General features: G+C 41.4%; 1 protein-coding gene across 1 annotated transcript in view; it reads right to left on the bottom strand.

Annotated features, from left to right (window-relative positions):
* LOC109933504 (VPS10 domain-containing receptor SorCS1-like) overlaps window positions 1-18025 on the bottom strand; it is a 998692-nt gene that overhangs the window by 36546 nt on the left and 944121 nt on the right. Inside the window, exons 20-21 of the mRNA XM_048609233.1 lie at window positions 4290-4403; window positions 2132-2303 (exon numbers count right to left, since the gene is read on the bottom strand). Coding sequence (XP_048465190.1) covers window positions 2132-2303; window positions 4290-4403 — 286 coding nt within the window. The remainder of the gene's footprint in view (window positions 1-2131; window positions 2304-4289; window positions 4404-18025) is intronic.

Raw genomic sequence — 18025 nt, 5'->3', positions numbered from 1 at the left:
GCATGACCTGCCCTTCATGAACCCATGCTGCATCTGCCCAACGGGACAATTTCTATCAAGATGCCTTGCTATTTCTTCCTTGATAATAGACTCAAGCATCTTCCCCACTACAGAGGTTAAGCTAACCGGTCTATAATTCCCCATCTTTTGTCTACTTCCCTTTTTAAACAGTGGCGTCACATTTGCTGTTTTTCAATCTGCTGGGACTGCCCCAGAGTCCAGCGAACTTTGGAAAATTACCGCCAATGCACCTGCTATTTCTCCCGCCATCTCTTTTAGTACCCTGGGATGCATTCCATCAGGGCCAGGAGACTTATCAATCCTTATCTCCATTAGCTTGCCCAACACTACCTCTTCCATAATAATGATTGTTTCCAGGTCCTCACCTACCTTCGTCTCTTTGTCAATTACTGGCATGTTATTAGTGTCCTCCACTGTGAAGACCGATACAAAATACCTGTTCAATGCCTCGACCATTTCATCATATCCCATAACTAAATTCCCCTTCTCATGCTCTAAAGGGCCAACGTTTACTTTAGCCACTCTTTTTCGTTTTATATATTTATAGAAACTTTTCCTATCTGTCTTTATATTCTGCGCTAGTTTTTTCTCATGTTCTATCTTACTTTTCTTTATAGCTCTTTTTGTGGCTTTCTGTTGACCTTTAAAGTTTTCCCAATCTTCTGGTTTCATGCTGTTTTTGGCCACTTTGTATGCCTTCTCTTTCAATTTGATAGCCTCCCTTATTTCTTTAGACACCCATGGCAGATTACCCCTTTTCTTACAGTCCTTCCTTTATTTCATTTTCCTTTCTGTTGTGTGATATACTTCTGTTTGATTGCTAAAAGCAAATCTGCACACTTCTGTGTTTATAGTTTACTGAAGGACTGTCACATGAAATTATAAAAAAAGGATGATCCACCAAGCCAGATATTATTCTGGAATCTGTCTGGGAGTATCATCAGCTGGAATCATTACAAACTTATAGGAACTGAAATGGCTAGTTGTTTTAAAAGAAAACAATGTTTTCTATTTGCCATTTTAAAACTTCTTTTTATTCACTCATAGGATGTGAGTAACTCTGGCTAGGCCAACATTTATTGCCTGTCGCTAACTGCCCCTTGAGAAGGTAGTGGTGAGCTGCCTTCTTGAACTGCTGCAGTCTATGCGCTGTAGGTAAACCCACAATGCCCTTAGGGAGGGAATTCCAGGATTTTGACCCAGCGACATTGAAAGAATGATGATTTATTTCCAAGTCAGCATGGTGAGTGCCTTGGCGGGGATCTTGAAGGTTCCAGCTATGAATAAAATTTCCACATGCAGGAAGAAAAGGTGGGTGATAAGTGATGTGATGAAAAATTAGAAAAGGTGATGGAATCCTATGAACAAATGTTCCTTGAAATGTTGTGCTCTTTCAGTAAGCTATGAAGCTATCAGTAGCTAATCAATACTGTGTGGATTAATATAGTGGGCTGTTGCTAATAACTGGGCATCATCATTTTATACATACAAACTGGTTTGTTCTTGCTGTTCTTATCTTTAAATGACAAATGATAATGACATAGAGTAGCACAAAATGAGAAGGTAACAAGCTCCTCAAACTTGTTCCGCCATTCAATTAGATAATGGATAATTTGTACTTTAATTCAATCTGTCCATTTCAGTTCCATAACCCTTGATACCCCCTATTAACAAACGCTAACAAATCTCATTCATTTCCATTTGGCCCCCAGCCTCAGCAGCTATTTTGGAAGAGAGAGTTTCAAATTTTCACTACGCTGTTCTGATGAAATGCTTCCCGACATCACTTCTGAATGGCCTTAGTCTAAATTTATACCAAACTTAAACAAAGCACTGCAGATGCTGGAGCTCTGAAACAACCAAAAAGAGAAAGTGCTGGAAAAACTGAGCAGGTCCGCCAGCATCTGTGGAGAGAAAACAGAGCTAACGTTTCAGGTCAGGTGACCTTTCCTCAGAAATGTTAACTCTGTTTCTCTCTCCACAGACCTGGTGAGTTTCTCCAGTACTTTCTGCTTCAGCTTGTTAAGGTTATGCAATCTTCTTTTGTAATTCTGTCACTCGTGCAAATAACTGAAGCTTGCCAATGCGACATTCCCATAAGAAAGCTCACCTCCTCTAAATGCACAATGAAGGTGATGTTCTGTCCTGAGTCAGTGGCCAGTCTGCCGTTGCTGGTGATGAGGTGTAAACCCCATGGGGCCCGGCTAGAGCATTGATGCTGCTTGGCAGCGTACTGATCTCTGACCCCATCAGTGCAATTGTTAGAGCCAACTTTTCTGTAACTGTATAAATGGAAAAACATTGAGTTAAAGTCAAATTTTAGCATTTGCCGTCCTTCACTGTAGTCTTGCATATCTGGCACATGAATAACTACTTCATTGTGGTGACCAACTACCTGAATAATTAACTGGATAAAACATAATTCATCAGTGAGTTGGAGAGGAGGAGAGTTGGACTTTAATCAGAAGCGAGATAAATAAATGTAAAAACAAAGAATTGAAGGTTATCAGTTGCGTGGAAGGAAGTTGGATGGCATAGACCAGTTGAGTTGAATGACTGAGCGCAGAAGAGGGTTTACTGAACTCAAAACGTTAACTCCACTTTCGCTCTCTATAGATGCCGCCCGACCTGCTGAGCTTTTCCAGCAATTTCTGCTTTTATTTGAGCTGAATGACATGCTTCTGTACTGAGCACTGTTGTGTAATTTTGTAGACCTTTTCCATTTTGGAAACCAAAGAGTTGCTCCAAGTTAGGGATAATGGGGATTGACAGAGAGATCTGAATTTGTCTGCTGAGCTAGGATATTCAACCCGAGGTGTCTCTTTGGAGAGACCTTATGTGCTGACACTGACGCCATGCTGAGGACTTGATGTTGAATCCGTGGCGGAAATCTGGGTGATTGAAGTAATAAAACAAGGCTCATAATTTGGTTTGATTCCCAATCCTGCTGGAAGCCTGAGGTGAACATAATCTTGGCTGGTTACTCTTTGTGGATTTTTTTTGATTTTAAATCAGCTTTCTGATCAAATTCCTGATCTCAAAGAAAGCAGATGGAAAATCTCAACAAAGGGAAAAGAACTTTTCTTTCAACCAGGAGAGAGCCGTGTCAATAGCTTGATGCTGTTGCATGCTGATTGTGCAGTAACAGTACAATAATAAGAAGACAGAAGTGCTGGGAATTGAAAAGGGATAATGTAAATGTTCTCTTTACAAAGGCTTACTGGCTTTATTTTAAGCAAAACACCACTTCAAATCATGATAAAGATAAAAGCATAAATACAGAGCTAAAATCAATCTGCCTGTTCTCATCATAATATGTGTTTCTTAATTTCCTGTAAATACGTATGAACCTTCTAGGGTTGCCAGCAATTTGTCTTTATCTTGTTTTCTGCCGTCTGCTAGTAGGGAATAGAGTGCCCTGCATAATGTCGACTCCTGCGGTGTTGCTAATTTCAGTGCCCAGCCCCTTCAATCTTTCCCACAGAACTAATAAACAGGTTTCTGCCAGTGCCTCAAGCTTCGTAAAGGATTTGATTTAGTTTCACAGAGTCCCTGCTGTTCCGGAATTGTGCAGCCACCATTTTCTGACCATGTGATTTGCTACAAATGCAGAACACATCTACCCAGTGACAAACTTCATTGTTTCAGCCAAGAATTTAATGGAACAAAAGAGGTGAGGGCTGTGTGTGGAGAATTGTCACTTCGATAACGAAGTGTGACAGGTGAGAAGTCTGCAGCTGAATCCCACAACAGAACAGCAAAATCATTGGAAGGAACAACGAGGAAGCCCTACTTTCCCATAGCAATTTTGCCACTTTTTCTGTAATTGTTTCCAGTTTTTTTTTTATCCGTACTTCTGGATTGGCTAATCCATAATGGCTAAAAGAAGCACAGGAGGAGTGGCACATGTTTTTTTTTCTCTCACTCCTGACCCCAATAGAGATGTAGCACTTCATCTGCAAAAGAAATCTGTCCAAGGACTGAGCTGGGAATTTGTGAAAGGTCATCCATGAGACTCTAAATTCAAATACCATTTAAAGATAGCCCCAAGAGCAAGAATTCAAATCAATACACTGACCTAATCAAACGTCAAGCAATGTTTTGAACTACATTGCACGGTGAAAGAAAGAAGCTTTTCAGCTTGCTGTTTCTAGGGAAAGGCCAGAATGAACTGACCTTGATCTCTGTAAGGGGCAGTTGGATGTGTCTAACAATTCACAGGTAATCAGGCAAGTGCAAACATAGCAGTACCACAGCAGCGTACTCACCCTGTGCTGTTGAGGTAGCTCTGCCCCGTGCTACACTCCATTGCCATGAAAGATGGATTGTACCAGAAAGCTGGTAGGCACCTTCCATCAGAGTGTCGCTCATATCCATAGTCACTGTCCCGTTGTAAATGAAAGAGCAAGAGAGAGAGACATTGGAATACTAAAATTAGCATGAAGTAAATATATTTTTTTCAAAGTCCAGCAACATTATTCACCAAAGCAAAGACAACATGACCAACTTTCCTCAAGGGGTTCCAGCGAACCATAACCTGCATTTACATAGCACCTTTAATGTACTAAACGCCCCAGGTATTTCACAGCAGTACTACCAAAATAAAATTAAACACCAAGCCACACAGGGAGGTATTAAGGGTGATGGCAAAAGGGCTACATTTTTTAAGGCTATCTTAAGAGGCAGGTAGAGATGTGGAGTGGTTAGCAGGAGCTCAAGGAGTAGTTATCTGAAGATACAGCAACTAAGGAAGGAGCAAAGGGAAATGTGAATGTGTCTGGTTGGGTTGGGGGCGTGGGGGGTGGGTTTCCAGTGATAGGGAGGAGAACTGAAGCCATGGAGGGATTTGAAAATAAGGATCAGCAGTCTAATTCTGTGGAGAGTCCTAAGTACACTGTCTCTATGGCGAGATTAGAACATCCCAAATTCCACATTCCAAGGTGTGAAAGGTATGTGTACCATCCTGGCATAATGCAGTCTCTTCTAGTATCTACACTGTGAACGAGAGTTTCAGAGATTTGGGGAATCATAGGACATTGGAGGACCACTGCAGCAGGTTATGAAGACTTAGGAAGGTACATAAATAATATTGGACATGGTTTCATTCTAATGCATCAGCTGTGCTCAGCTTAAGCAAGACATTTTTTTAAAAATTCATTTATAGGATGTGGACATCACTGGCCAAGCCAGCATTATTGCCCATCCCTAATTGCCCAGCGGGCAGTTAAGAGTTAGCCACATTGCTGTGGGCCTGGAGTCACATGTAGGTGAGACCAGGTAAGGATGGTAGTTTCCTTCCCTAAAGGACATTTGTAAACCAGATGGGTTTTTCCCAATGATCGACAATGGATTCACGGTCATCATTAGACTCTTAATTCCAGATTTTTATCGATTTCAAATAGCACTTTTAATGTACCTTTAATCCCTGGAGGAATTTGAACCCAAATCCCCAGAACAATACCTGGGTATCTGGATTAACAGTGCAGCATTAATACCACTGGTCCATTGCCTCCCCTTTTTCTCAGCCAAAAACAGAAATTGCTGGAGAAACCCAGTAGGTCTAGCATGATCTGTGGACAGAGAAACAGAGTTAACGTTCCAGGTTCGGTGACCCTTCATTGGAAATGGACTCAAAATGTTGACTTTGATTTCACTCCACAGATACTGCCAGACCTGCTGAGTTTCTCCAATAATTTCTGTTCTTGTTTCAGGTTTCCAGCATCCACCGTTCTTTATTCATTTTAACATTTGATTAAAAAAACAGAAATTGCTGGAGAAACTCGGCAGGTCTGGCAGCATCTGTGGAGGGAAAACAAAGTCAACGTTTTGAGTCCAGTTCTGATGAAGGGTCACTTGCCTCAAAACATTAACTCTATTTCTTTCTTCACAGATGCTGCCAGACCTGCTGAGTTTCTCCAGCAATTTCAATTTTTGTTTCAGATTTCCAGCATCTGCAGTTCTTTGTTTCATATTAGTGTAGTTTTTATGTTTGTTTTCTTTTTGGCTATTCATATTGATAATGTCAGACTGCTTGGGCAATGCTAAGACATTCACAACAATTCTACATAAAAACTGAAAGAACTGCGGATGCTGTAAATCAGGAACAAAAACAGAAGTTGCTGGAAAAGCTCGGCAGGTCTGGTAGCATCTGTGAAGGAAAAAACAGAGTTAACGTTTCGGGTCCGGTGACCCTTCCTCAGAACTAAATTCCAGACCCAAAACGTTCACTCTGATTTTTTCTTCACAGATGCTGCCAGACCTGCTGAGCTTTTCCAGCAACTTTATTTTTGTTCACATCAATTCTACGTTCCTTTTAAATAACAAATGCTTTTGGCCGTGCTATTTTATGGAATTGTGTTGAGATTGTATCAGTCATTCACGTCAAAAATATATAATGCCATCTGCTCAATTTTCTCAAGAGCAAGCACAACTTCTATTTCCCACAACATATTGATTCATCAACATCACATTCAATGACCAACAAAGGGCATTCTTCCATGCAGTGAATAGATTTCTTAAATTCGCAGAGATTGGAACTACAGAAGGGAGCTGGCTTAAGAGCTTGACATTTGACTGGAAAATATAAGATTTCACTCAAGGGAGAAGAGAAATGTGTGAAAGTGGATGAGGGCACAGACCTCGGATTAATTACGAACCTCAGATAGCTGCTGTTTGACCTTCCGACCACTGCTTCCTGCAATGTCTCTTGATATCTTTGAATCTGTAAGCAACTGCTCAGTAGAACCATCATGAAGAAGTGCATATATCAAACGGTGATTTTGAATCCATTGATTGGGAACTTGAACTTTTAAGAACAAACTTTTAAAACAACCAGCTGAAGAAGGTGACTGGAAATTGTTGAAGGTGCAACTAAATGGTGACTCACTGGCTATCACTGCTGCTTCACAATGCCATTGACCCAGGTTTGATTCCACCCTCGGGTGCCTGTCTGTGTGGAGTTTGCACGTTCTTCCTGTGACTGCGTGGGTTTCCTCCGGGTGTTTCAGTTTCCCCCCACAGACCAAAGACATACAAGTTAGGTGGATTGGCCATGGTAAAAATGTTGGTTTACTGGGATAGAGTAGGAGGCTGGGTCTGGATGGTATGCCCTCCAGAGGATCGGTTCAGACTTGATGGGCCAAATGACCTCTGCCTGCACTGTAGGGCTTCTGTTATTTAAACCTAGTTTCCAGCTCCCCATGAGACTGTTTTAATGCCACAACCTGCTTTAACTGTAGGAATGTACAGGGCGTGTTTGCTCAGTTGTGGTCGAGTGAAATTGAATCAGCAGTTTAACTCTTGTATTGAACAAGAAGAACTGCAGATGCTGTAAATTAGGAACAAAAACAAAGTTGCTGGAAAAGCTCAGCAGGTCTGGCAGCATCTGTGGAGGAGAAAACAAAGTTAACGTTTCGGGTCCGGTGACACTTCCTCAGAAGTAGTTTGTTCCATGGTATCAACTAGTTACAGGTTATATTCGCATGACAGATGTGTGTCTTAAAGGTATATGGACATATTGACTGTGAGATGCAACAGTTACAGTTTACAGGAGATATAATAGACATTGTTATGGAGACTATGAGCTGGATCTTCTCCAAGATCCTGATCTGTTCTCCCACAAGTCCAGATGGCATCATTATAGTGGATGCTGCATATGGTGCTTTTCATTTCAAACCCTCACACAGTGATACAGCTGAAACAATAGCATTAAGCCAGCTACCTCCATTTACATTACTGTGCAGTCTACATTCCACATCAGCCTGTGGGTTTGCAGAGACCCCACCAGAGAAATCAAACCCCGAGGAATATGAAAGATTCCCCTTCCGTGTCATTAACATGATTTCAAGATGAACACCCAAGATTCAACTGTTGGTAAATAGGACATTAAGTCAACATGAGTGATGAGATAATGGCAAATCAGACATGAATTAATCAAGCTGTCTTTTGGAATATACAAACAAGAGCGTCGTTTGGATTCTCTGCAGTGATCATCCTCATGATAATGATACGATACAAAATATAGCCCCAAGAATGTACAGATCTAATGTAGTTCCTTTAGTACAGAAGAATTCAATGAACATTAATTATAGCATCTGCTATCTGCATAAACACAGTTGCACCACAGGCACTTGCATGTCTGGGCTCAAGCTGAACAATTTGATTAACAATAGTACAGTTCCCTCAGCATGTCATGCTGCAAGAGGACTCAGTAAAATGGAGAGTGAGACTTCTATAAAAAGTCTTGGAGTCCTTTAGATATACAGTGCAGAAACAAACCCTTCAGTCCAACTTGTCCATGCCGACCAAATATCCTAAATTAATCTCGTCCCATTTGCCAGCATCTGGCTCACATCCCTCTAAACTCTTCCTATTCATTTACCCATCCAGATGTCTTTTAAACAGTGTAATTGTACCAGCCTCTACCACTTCCTTATTCCATACATGCACCATCCTCTGCTTGAAAAAGTAGCCCCTTAGGTTCTTTTTAAATCTTTCCCCTCTCACCTTAAGCCTATGCCCTCTAGTTTTGGACTCCCACTCCCTGGGGAAAAGACCTTGGCTATTTATCCTACCCATGTCCTTCATGGTTTTATAAACCTCTATAAGGTCACCCCCTCAGCCTCCGACACTGCAGGGAAAATAGTCCCAGCCTATTCAACCTCTCCATATAGCTCAAATCCCCCAATCCTGGCAACATCTTTGTAAACCTTTTCTGAACCCTTTCAAGTCTCACAACATCTTTCCGATAGGAGGGAGACCAGAATTAAATGCAGTATTCCAATAATCACCTAACCAATGTCCTGTATAGCTGCAACGTGACCTCCCAACTCCTATACTCAATGCACTGACCAATAAAGGCAAGCATACCAAATGTTTTCTTCACTATCCCATTTACCTGTGCCTCCACTTTCAAGGAACTATGAACCTGCACCCAAAGGTCTGCAGGGAGCAGTTGGAGGGCAGAACAGCAGCACAGAGTAAGTATAAAACTAACTGAGCTCAGGGATCGTGACCTAGTCTGCAGGGAGCAGTTGGAGGGAGGAGCAGCGGCACAGAGTGAGTATAAAACTAACTAAGCTCAGGGCATATTGTAGCTGCAAAAAATTAACTGGAGTGATGACATAGGAAAGCTATGACCTGATTGGCTGGTAGGAAATCTGCACTAATTTTGAAAAAGAACACAGCAAAAAAAATTAATAAACTCATTAATAAATTTATATAAATGAATAAAATGATTAACCAAGTCGAGATGGCTGGACAGATAATGTGTTGTAGCTGTATGATGTGGAAGCTGGCTGATCCCATTGCAAAATGCAGTGATCACATCTGCAGCAAATGCTGGTTGCTCGAGGATCTTTGGCTCAGAGTTGATGAGCTGGAATTGGAGCCTCAGACACTGCGGCACATCCGGGAGGGGGAGAAGTACCTGGACACTGTATTTCAGGAGACAGTCACACCTGGTAGATTACGTACTTCAAATTCAGTTAGTGATCAGGGACAGCAGGGTGTGACTGTAAGTGAGGCAGGTAGAGGGATTCTGCAGTCAGGAACAGGGGAGCCTTGGCTGTTGACCTTGTCCAACACGTACGAGGTACTTGCTCCCTGTGTCGATGAGGAAAAGGTCTGCAGGGAGGATAAGCCAACTGACCACTGCACCATGGCATGGGAAGCCATTCAAGGAGGGGGAGCAAAATGTCAAGTAGTGGTTGTAGGGGTCTCAGTAATTAGGAGGATTGAGAGTATCCTTTGTAAGCAGATCGAGAGTCCCGCATGGTGTGTTGCCTGACTGGTGCCAGGGTGAGGGACATCTCTGACCGGCTTGACAGTAAATTGGAGATGGAGGGTGAGGATCCAGTTGTTGTTATCCATACTGGGACAAACAACATAGACAAGACTAGGAAGGCAGACCTGTTTGGAGATTATCAAGTACTAGGAACGAAATTAAGGAACAAGTCATCAAAGGTTATAATCTCCAGATTACTACCTGAGCCACGTGTAAATTGGCTTAGGGATAAGAATATTAGGGAAGTAAACACATGGCTAAAGCAGTGGTGTGGGAAAGAGAGGTTGCATTTCATGGGGCATTGGCATAAGTATTATTACAGGAGGGATCTGTATCATTGGGAGAGTCTCTGCCTGAATTGAGCAGGAACCAGTGTTCTAGCGAAAAGGATAAATAGGCTGGTCTCTAGAACTTTCAACTAGTGAATTGGCGGGGTTGAAGGGAAGGAATAAACGACAGGAAGTATAATGGTAAATAGAAAAAAAAAGCAGCAGGTTAGCATGTGCGCAGGGTCAAACCAGGTCAGTCAAGGCAATGTTGAGGGGGAGTTCGTTGAATGCATCCGCGGTAGTTTTCCTAACCAGTATGTGATGGAACTGATGAGGGAGAAAGCTATCCTAAATCGGGTCCTGTGTAATGAAACAAGAATAATTAATGATCTCATAGTTAGGGATCCTCTTGGAAAGAGTGATCACAGTATGGTTGAATTTCGAATACATATGGAAAGTGAGAAGATAAAATCCAATATCAGGGTCCTGTGCTTAAACAAAGAAAACTACAATAGGATGAGGGAGAGCTGGCTAAAGTAGACTGGAAGCAAAGACTTTATGCTGAGACAGTTGAGGAACACTGCAGGACTTTCAAAGCAATTTTTCAAAGTGCTCAGCAAAAATATATACCGGTAAAAAGGAAGGACTTTAGGGAAAGGGGTAATCAGCTACATATGTCGAAGGAAATAAGGGAGACTACAAAATTGAAAGATAATGCATACAAAGTGGCAAATACAATTGGAAAACTAGAAGATTTGGAAAACTTTAAAGGTCAACAGAAAGCCACAAAAAAAGCTATGAAGAAAAGTAAAATAGATTATGAGAGTAACCTAGCTCAGAATATAAAGACACATAGGAAAAGTTTCTACAAATATATAAAACTAAAAAGCATGCCTAAAGTAAACATTGGTTCTATAGAGGGTGAGAAAGGGGATTTAATAATGGGAAATGAGGAAATAGCTGAGGCATTGAACAGGTATTCTGTGTCAGTCTTTGCAGTGGAGGACACAAATAACATGCCAGTAATTGATGACAAGGAGACTAAGGTAGGTGAGGACCTAGAAACGATCATTATCATGAAAGAGATAGTATTGGGCAAGCTAATGGAGCTAAAGGTAGACAAGTCTCCTGGCCCCGATGGAATGTATCCCAGGTTACTAAAAGAGATGGCGGGAGAAATAGTAAATGCGCTCGCGGTAATTTTCCAAAATTCGCTGGACTCTGGGGCAGTTCCAGCAGATTGTTAAACAGCAAATGTGACACCACCATTCAAAACAGGAGGTCAATAAAAGATGGAGAATTATACGTTGGTTAGCTTAACTTCTGTAGTGGGCAAAATGCTTGAATCTATCATCAAGGAAGAAATAGCAAGATACCTAGAAAGGAATGGTCCCATTGGGCAGAGACAGCATGGGTTCATGAAGGGCAGGTCATGTTTAACTAATTTACTGGAATTCTATGAAGACATTATGAGCGCGGTGGATAATGGGAACCCAATAGATGTGGTTTATCTGGATCTCCAAAAGACATTCAACAAGGTTCCGCACAAAAGGCTGCTGCATAAGATAAAGGTGCACGGTGTTACAGACAATATATTAGCATGGATAGAGGATTGGTTAATGAACAGGAAGCAAAGAGTGGGGATAAATGAGTGCTTTTCTGGTTGGTGATCAGTGGCTAGTGGTGTGCCTCAGGAATCAGTGTTGGGACTGCAATTGTTTATAATTTACATAGATGATTGGAGTTGGGGACCACATGTAGTGTGTCAAAGTTTGCGGATGACACTAAGATGAGTGGTAGAGAAAAGTGTGCAGAGGACTCTGAAAGTTTGCAGAGGGCTATCGATAGTTCAAGTGAGTGGGCAAAGGTCTGGCAGATAGAGTACAATATTGATAAATGTGAATTCATCCATTTGATAGGAATAACAGTAAAAAGGACTATTACTTGAATGGTAAAATATAGCAGCACGCTGCTGTGGAGAGGGACCTGGGTGTCCTTGTGCATGAACCGCTAAAAGTAGGATTGCAGGTGCAGCAGGTGATTAAAAAGGCAAATGGAATTTTGTCTGCCATTGCTCAAGGGATGGAGTTTAAAAACAGGGAGGCTATGCTGCAGCTGTATAGAGTCCTGGTGAGGCCACACCTGGAGTACTGTGTGCAGTTTTGGTCTCCTTACTTGAGAACGGATATACTAGCACTGGAGGGGGTGCAGAGGAGATTAACTAGGCTGACTGCAGAGTTGGCTTATGAGGAGAGAATTTAGAAGAATGAGGGGGGATCTTCTAGAAACATATAAAGTTATGAAGGGAATAGACAAGATAGAAGCAGGGAGGTTGTTTCCACTGGTGGTGAAACTAGAACAAGAGGGCACAGCCTCAAAATTAGGGGGAGCAGATTTAGGACTGAATTGAGGAGGAACTTCTTCACCCAAAGGGTTGTGAGTCTGTGGAATCCCCTGCCCAGTGAAGTAGCTGAGGTTTCCTTATTGAATGTTTTGAAAGCTAAGATAGATAAATGCTTGAATTGTGAAGGAATTAAGAATTATGGTGAAATGGTGGATCAATAGAGCTGAGGCCATGAACCCGTCAACCATGATCTTATTGAATTGTGAGCGGGCTTGAAATGCTAGATAGCCCACTCCTGCTCCTGGTTCTTGTTGTTCTTATGTTTCTTTGTTCAGCAACACTCCCCAGGACCTTACCATTAAGTGTAGAAGTCATGCCCTGTTATGCCTTTCCAAAATGCAGCACCTCACATTTCTCTAGCTTAAACTCCATCAAATATAATTAAATCACATGCCATGATATGATATCACAATAAATCTCTTAAAGATATATCTCATATCTGCTGTGAGACTCCTCCCTTCCCCAACAGTAGAGAGAGAAGTCATATGACCAGACAATGAAAACAGAAAGTTCTGGAGAAACTCAGCAGGTCTGATGGTATCCGTGAAAAGAGAAACAGAGTTAAAATTTCAACTCCAGTAAGAGTCATATTGATTCGAAACGTTAACTCGGTTTTTCTCTCCACAGGTTCCAGACCTGTTAAGATGCCCCATCACCTTCCGTTTTTATTTCAGATTTCCAGCATCCACAGTATTTTGCTTTCATGTGACCAGACAAGCTTTGTGTGTTCTGAAGCATGTCCTTGCTGAAGAAATGAAATAACTAGACTCAGAGTGGAGAAAGCAGCTCCTAACTCTAACCTGAACCCTAACCCAGCTCTCACTGTTCCTTTCCAAAAAGTGATGCTCTGTCGTCTAATTTTGACTGTGTCTCTATTGCCATAGGAGACAGAACATTTAAACAAAGATGTCATTTTCACAACAGTGTTTTCAGACAGGAAGAGAACATCAGCTCCAGTTTTGAACTGGCCTCAGCTGAAAGCAAAATCTTTGGATCTACAGTCAGAGCAGACAGCAAGCCGCAACCAGTGAACCTCCCTTTAACCTTTTTTTTTACTGAAGTTTAATGCAGCCAAATAAATCCTGCTATATACTATAATCCACATTAGCTTCTATGTTCTTTGTGTACACATGTGGGTTGCAAAAGTCCAGACATATATGAACCTATGGCCCCTCATATTTGACACTTCCATCCTGGGAAAGAGACTGTGACTATCCACTCTATCCATGACCCTCAATTTTATATAATTCTGTCAGATGTCCCCTCAGCCTCCAGTCGAAGTATGCCCAACCACTCCTTATAGCTAATGCTCTCTGATCCTGGCAACATCCTTCCTAGAGTGTGGCAACCAATCGTTCATATGTGCTATTTATTTCTGAGACTAGATTTTTGTGTTCCAGATTTATTAACTGAATTTTATATTTCACCTGTTGCACTGGTGGGATTTGAACCCAAGTCCCAAGAGCATGAGCCTAGGGCTGGAATGTTCCCACCACTGAGCAATGTGGGAACTGCGAAGAAAATTAGGATGGTAACGTGAGATCAGCTGTAAGGAGGTCCTTGACACTGAGAGCGAAAATTTGCATATTCCAATCAGTGTTGAACAATAAGATGAGATCCTTGTCAATGAGTGTCAAGAGTCCTATTTGCCTACATTTACATTCTCGTTATTGCATTAACTGACTTCATTGATGTTTAGTTTCCCATTCTCCCACCTACTGGATAGAAACTAGTCAGCAATGTCTCCTGACATTAAAGTCGGAGCAGTGACCTGGAAACTTCAGATAACCCTCTCACTTCTCCAGTCCTCTGTCTTAGACACTGATCAATCATCAATAACATCATATATACTAGAGCTGATCTATCTCTGTATTTTCCGTGCAGCTGTAACACTATATTCTGCATTCAGTTCTATTACTCTCTTGTCTTGTGCAAGGTATGATTTGCCTGGACAGCACAGAATACAATACTTTTCACTCTATCTTGGTACATCTGACAATAATAAATCAAATCAAATCATCTCATGGCACAGTCCATAGGCAGTAACCATATTCACCCCTCCCATCCACCAAGACCTCCAGATTCCCATTGGCAAAGCAGGGTGCCAATCTCCCTCTGTCGAACACGTCTGGGACAATTGACCGGAACTGTGCAGCTATGCACTGCCAGCATTTGATTAGACATGCAGCTGGCCTTTAAAGGTGGCATCGGCACCGGGAATCCTGGGAGGTCCTCCATGTCACTGATACCTCCACCTGCGGCAAGTGAGAGAATACAGAGGGAGGGTGAGTGCATACCATAGGGGCATGGCCATTGGTAATCAGATGAGTTTAGGAAGATAGGCATGAAAACTTCCTTAGCTTTGCAGAGAGAAATCCTCCATGAAACTTGTCAGAATTGATAAATTAGCCCATTTCTGGTAAAAAAATGTTTATTTGTTTGGAGTAATGTTTGTTTGTTTGGAGTAATATTTGTTTGTTTAGAGTTAAAGAGTAATCCAGAGGCCTGACACTGTTTTAAACAAAAAGTTTTGTTTAAAACAGTGTCAGGCCTCTGGATTACTCTCTCAATAACACTCCCACATTACTGAACAGAACAGAACTCGGATATTGCTGAAAAAGACTCATGTTGCTGAGGCGAGGACAAATGCAAGAATACCAAATTGTAAATGATCTGAAAATGTTAACCTAAACTAGGAAAGGACCGCCTGACAAGTTGACTCTGATTGGTTGAGGTAGTGTCACAGAGAAAGTAATGAAAAACTATAAGCTCCCCAGTCTCCTGGGTAATGGAAGGAGGCACAAAGCTTGAATATTTACCTTCCATTTCCAGGGTTGTGTGAACGAATCTGTGATAATTCTAACAAATGTAAATGAGCATCCTTATGGAATTAAAAAGTGTTTGCATATACAGGTACTGTGGTGACATGGATATGGACTAAGAGTTGGAATGTGTGGTTTGGTTTGATATGTCCTTGTTGCCTGGCGTGGGCCCGATCTATGTTTTAAATTCTATGTTTTCTCTGATATTCATGAGTTAGTGGAATGAATGTAACATTTTTCAATGTGTTGCCCTGGCAATCCTGAATGGTAGGTGTTGATTATTAATATTTGCTCTGACTTTTTGATCAATGAGAATTGTGCCACATCAATCAGTTAACAATATAAAGGAGATCATGTTAGTCAAATTGAAAGATCTGGTACAGGTTGCATTGTCACTAGAACTTTATGGAATAGCTGAGGTGGTTTGCTAAATCACATCAGTGACATGTTTTTACACCCCAGCTGCGCAGAACTTACTAGTTTGGTGATATTTAAATTTTAAACAATGGCCATCTTCTGCACTCAAAAAGTTGGATAGTGCTAGACAATGGTAAACTCCACAAATGCAATTGTATTCAGGAGTGTGGAGTTCATTCATGGTAGTAACAAGGCTGGAGGAGAATTTGAATCCAAGAGAAATGTAGTTCGTGAATCTGCAAGTAAGGCATGAGGGAGGAAGATATATGGATTGACCCATTTAACATCTGTCCACAGAGCAGCTCTAGTTACTTGCTGTAATAAAAATCCTCCTCTTTGAGCTGTTTGGATTCAGGGAGAACATCAAACCATAATTTTTCTCTGTAATGTAAGAACTGTTGATGAATTGGCTTCATTGCATATGGTCTGCTTATCCTTCCCAAAGCTTTGTAGTGAATATTGTCATCACTTCTGCAATGAAAACTATGAACTGATCTGTGCTAATATTAATGCCCCACACAAGCCTCTACCACCCTTGTCCATTCATCTCATCCCATCAGCATTTCGTTCTATTACCTTCATGAATTTATCAAACTTGTGCTAAACATACTGTTGTAACTCATTGCAATTACTTCCTATGGTGGCAAGTTCCACCTTCTAATCAATTTCTAGGTAAAGAAGTCTATTTTAAATTGGCTGTTAGATTTATTAGTGATAATATGGAGGTGCTGGTGTGGGACTGGGGTGGACAAGGTCAGAAGTCACACGACACCAGGTTACAGTCCAACAGGTTTATTTGAAATCACAAGCTTTCGGAGAGCTGCTCCTTCGCAGTCTGAAAGCTTGTGATTTCAACTAAACCTGTTGGACTATAACCTGGTGTCATTTGATTTCTGACCTGATTTATTAGTGAACATTTCTGAAAGGAGGCAAGCAGATGATGTCTTTCACTTTGTACTCATCAGAACTGCATTGCAAGAAACAGAGCAGAACAAAGGGACACCATTTGGTCGAACAAGGGGACAAGCTGTTAACTAGCTGTGCCATCACTGTCAGGGAGATGCAGTAAGACCTCTCACTTGAGGGGGTCCAGCATGGACTGGAGAATTTGAACTAAAAGAAAAGGTTGTACAAGCTTGGATTGTTTCCTTTAGATCAGAGGAGGTTGAGGGAAGGCTAACTGAAATGTATAAAATTATGAGGGGCCTGGAGAGAATAGATAGGAAGGAACAAAGTCAATAACAAGGGTGCATTGATTTAAAGTTGTAGAGTCATATAGTGGTACAGCATGGAATTAGACGTTTTGGTCCAACCAGTCCATGCCAACCATAATTCCAAACTAAACTAATCCCACCCGCCTGTGCTTGGTCCACATCCCTCCAAATATTTCTTATTCAAGTACTTATCTAAATGTCTTTTAAACATTGTAACTACACCCACATTCACCACTTCCTCAGGCAGTTCATTCCACAAAGGAACCACTCTCTATGTAAAAATATTGCCTTTTTAAGACCTTCTCCTCTCACCTTAAAAATATGCCCCCTAGTCTTGAAATCTCCCATCTTAAGGAAGACACCTATCTCTACCCCTCAAGATTTTATAAACTTCTATAAGGTCACCCCTTAACCTCCTACAGACCATTGAAAAAAAAGTCTCAGCCTGTCCTTAAAACTCAAATCTTCCATACGCGGCAACATCCAGCCAAATCTCTTCTGAACCCCCTCCCGCCTAATAATATCCTTCCTATAACAGAGTGATCAGAACTGGATACAGTACTCTACAAGAGGCCTCACCAATATCCTTTACATCCTCAACATGACGTCCCAACTCCTATACTCAAAGGTCTGAGCAATGAATGTAAATATGCTAAATGCCTTCTAATTCACGCTGTCTACATCTGATGCAAACTTTAAAGAATTACATTTCTGAACTCCTAGGTCTCTCTATTCTGCAACACTTCCCAAGGCTCTACTTTTAATTGTATAAGTCCTGCCTTGTTTGTTTTAGTGAAATGCAATACCACGCATTTATCCAAATTAAACTCCATCTGCCACTCCTCAGACTATTTCCCCAATTGATCAAGATTTCTTTGTAATCTCATATAACCTTCCTCACTGTGCTCTATACCTCCAATTTTGGTGTCATCTGCAACTTAGAAACCATGCCTTCTGTATTCTCATCTAGGTCATTTATATGAATGACACACAAAAGTAGACCCAGCACCAAGTCCTGTGGTAACAAGTCTCCACTCCAAAAAAAAAATGCTCCACCATCACTCTCTGTCTCCTACTGTGCAGCCAATTTTGTA

Source organism: Rhincodon typus, chromosome 20 (assembly GCF_021869965.1).
Source record: "Rhincodon typus isolate 14 chromosome 20, sRhiTyp1.1, whole genome shotgun sequence".
In the NCBI taxonomy this organism is placed as follows: domain Eukaryota; kingdom Metazoa; phylum Chordata; class Chondrichthyes; order Orectolobiformes; family Rhincodontidae; genus Rhincodon; species Rhincodon typus.
Note: the sequence above shows the minus strand (reverse complement) of the source record. Positions and strands in the feature narration are given on the sequence as shown.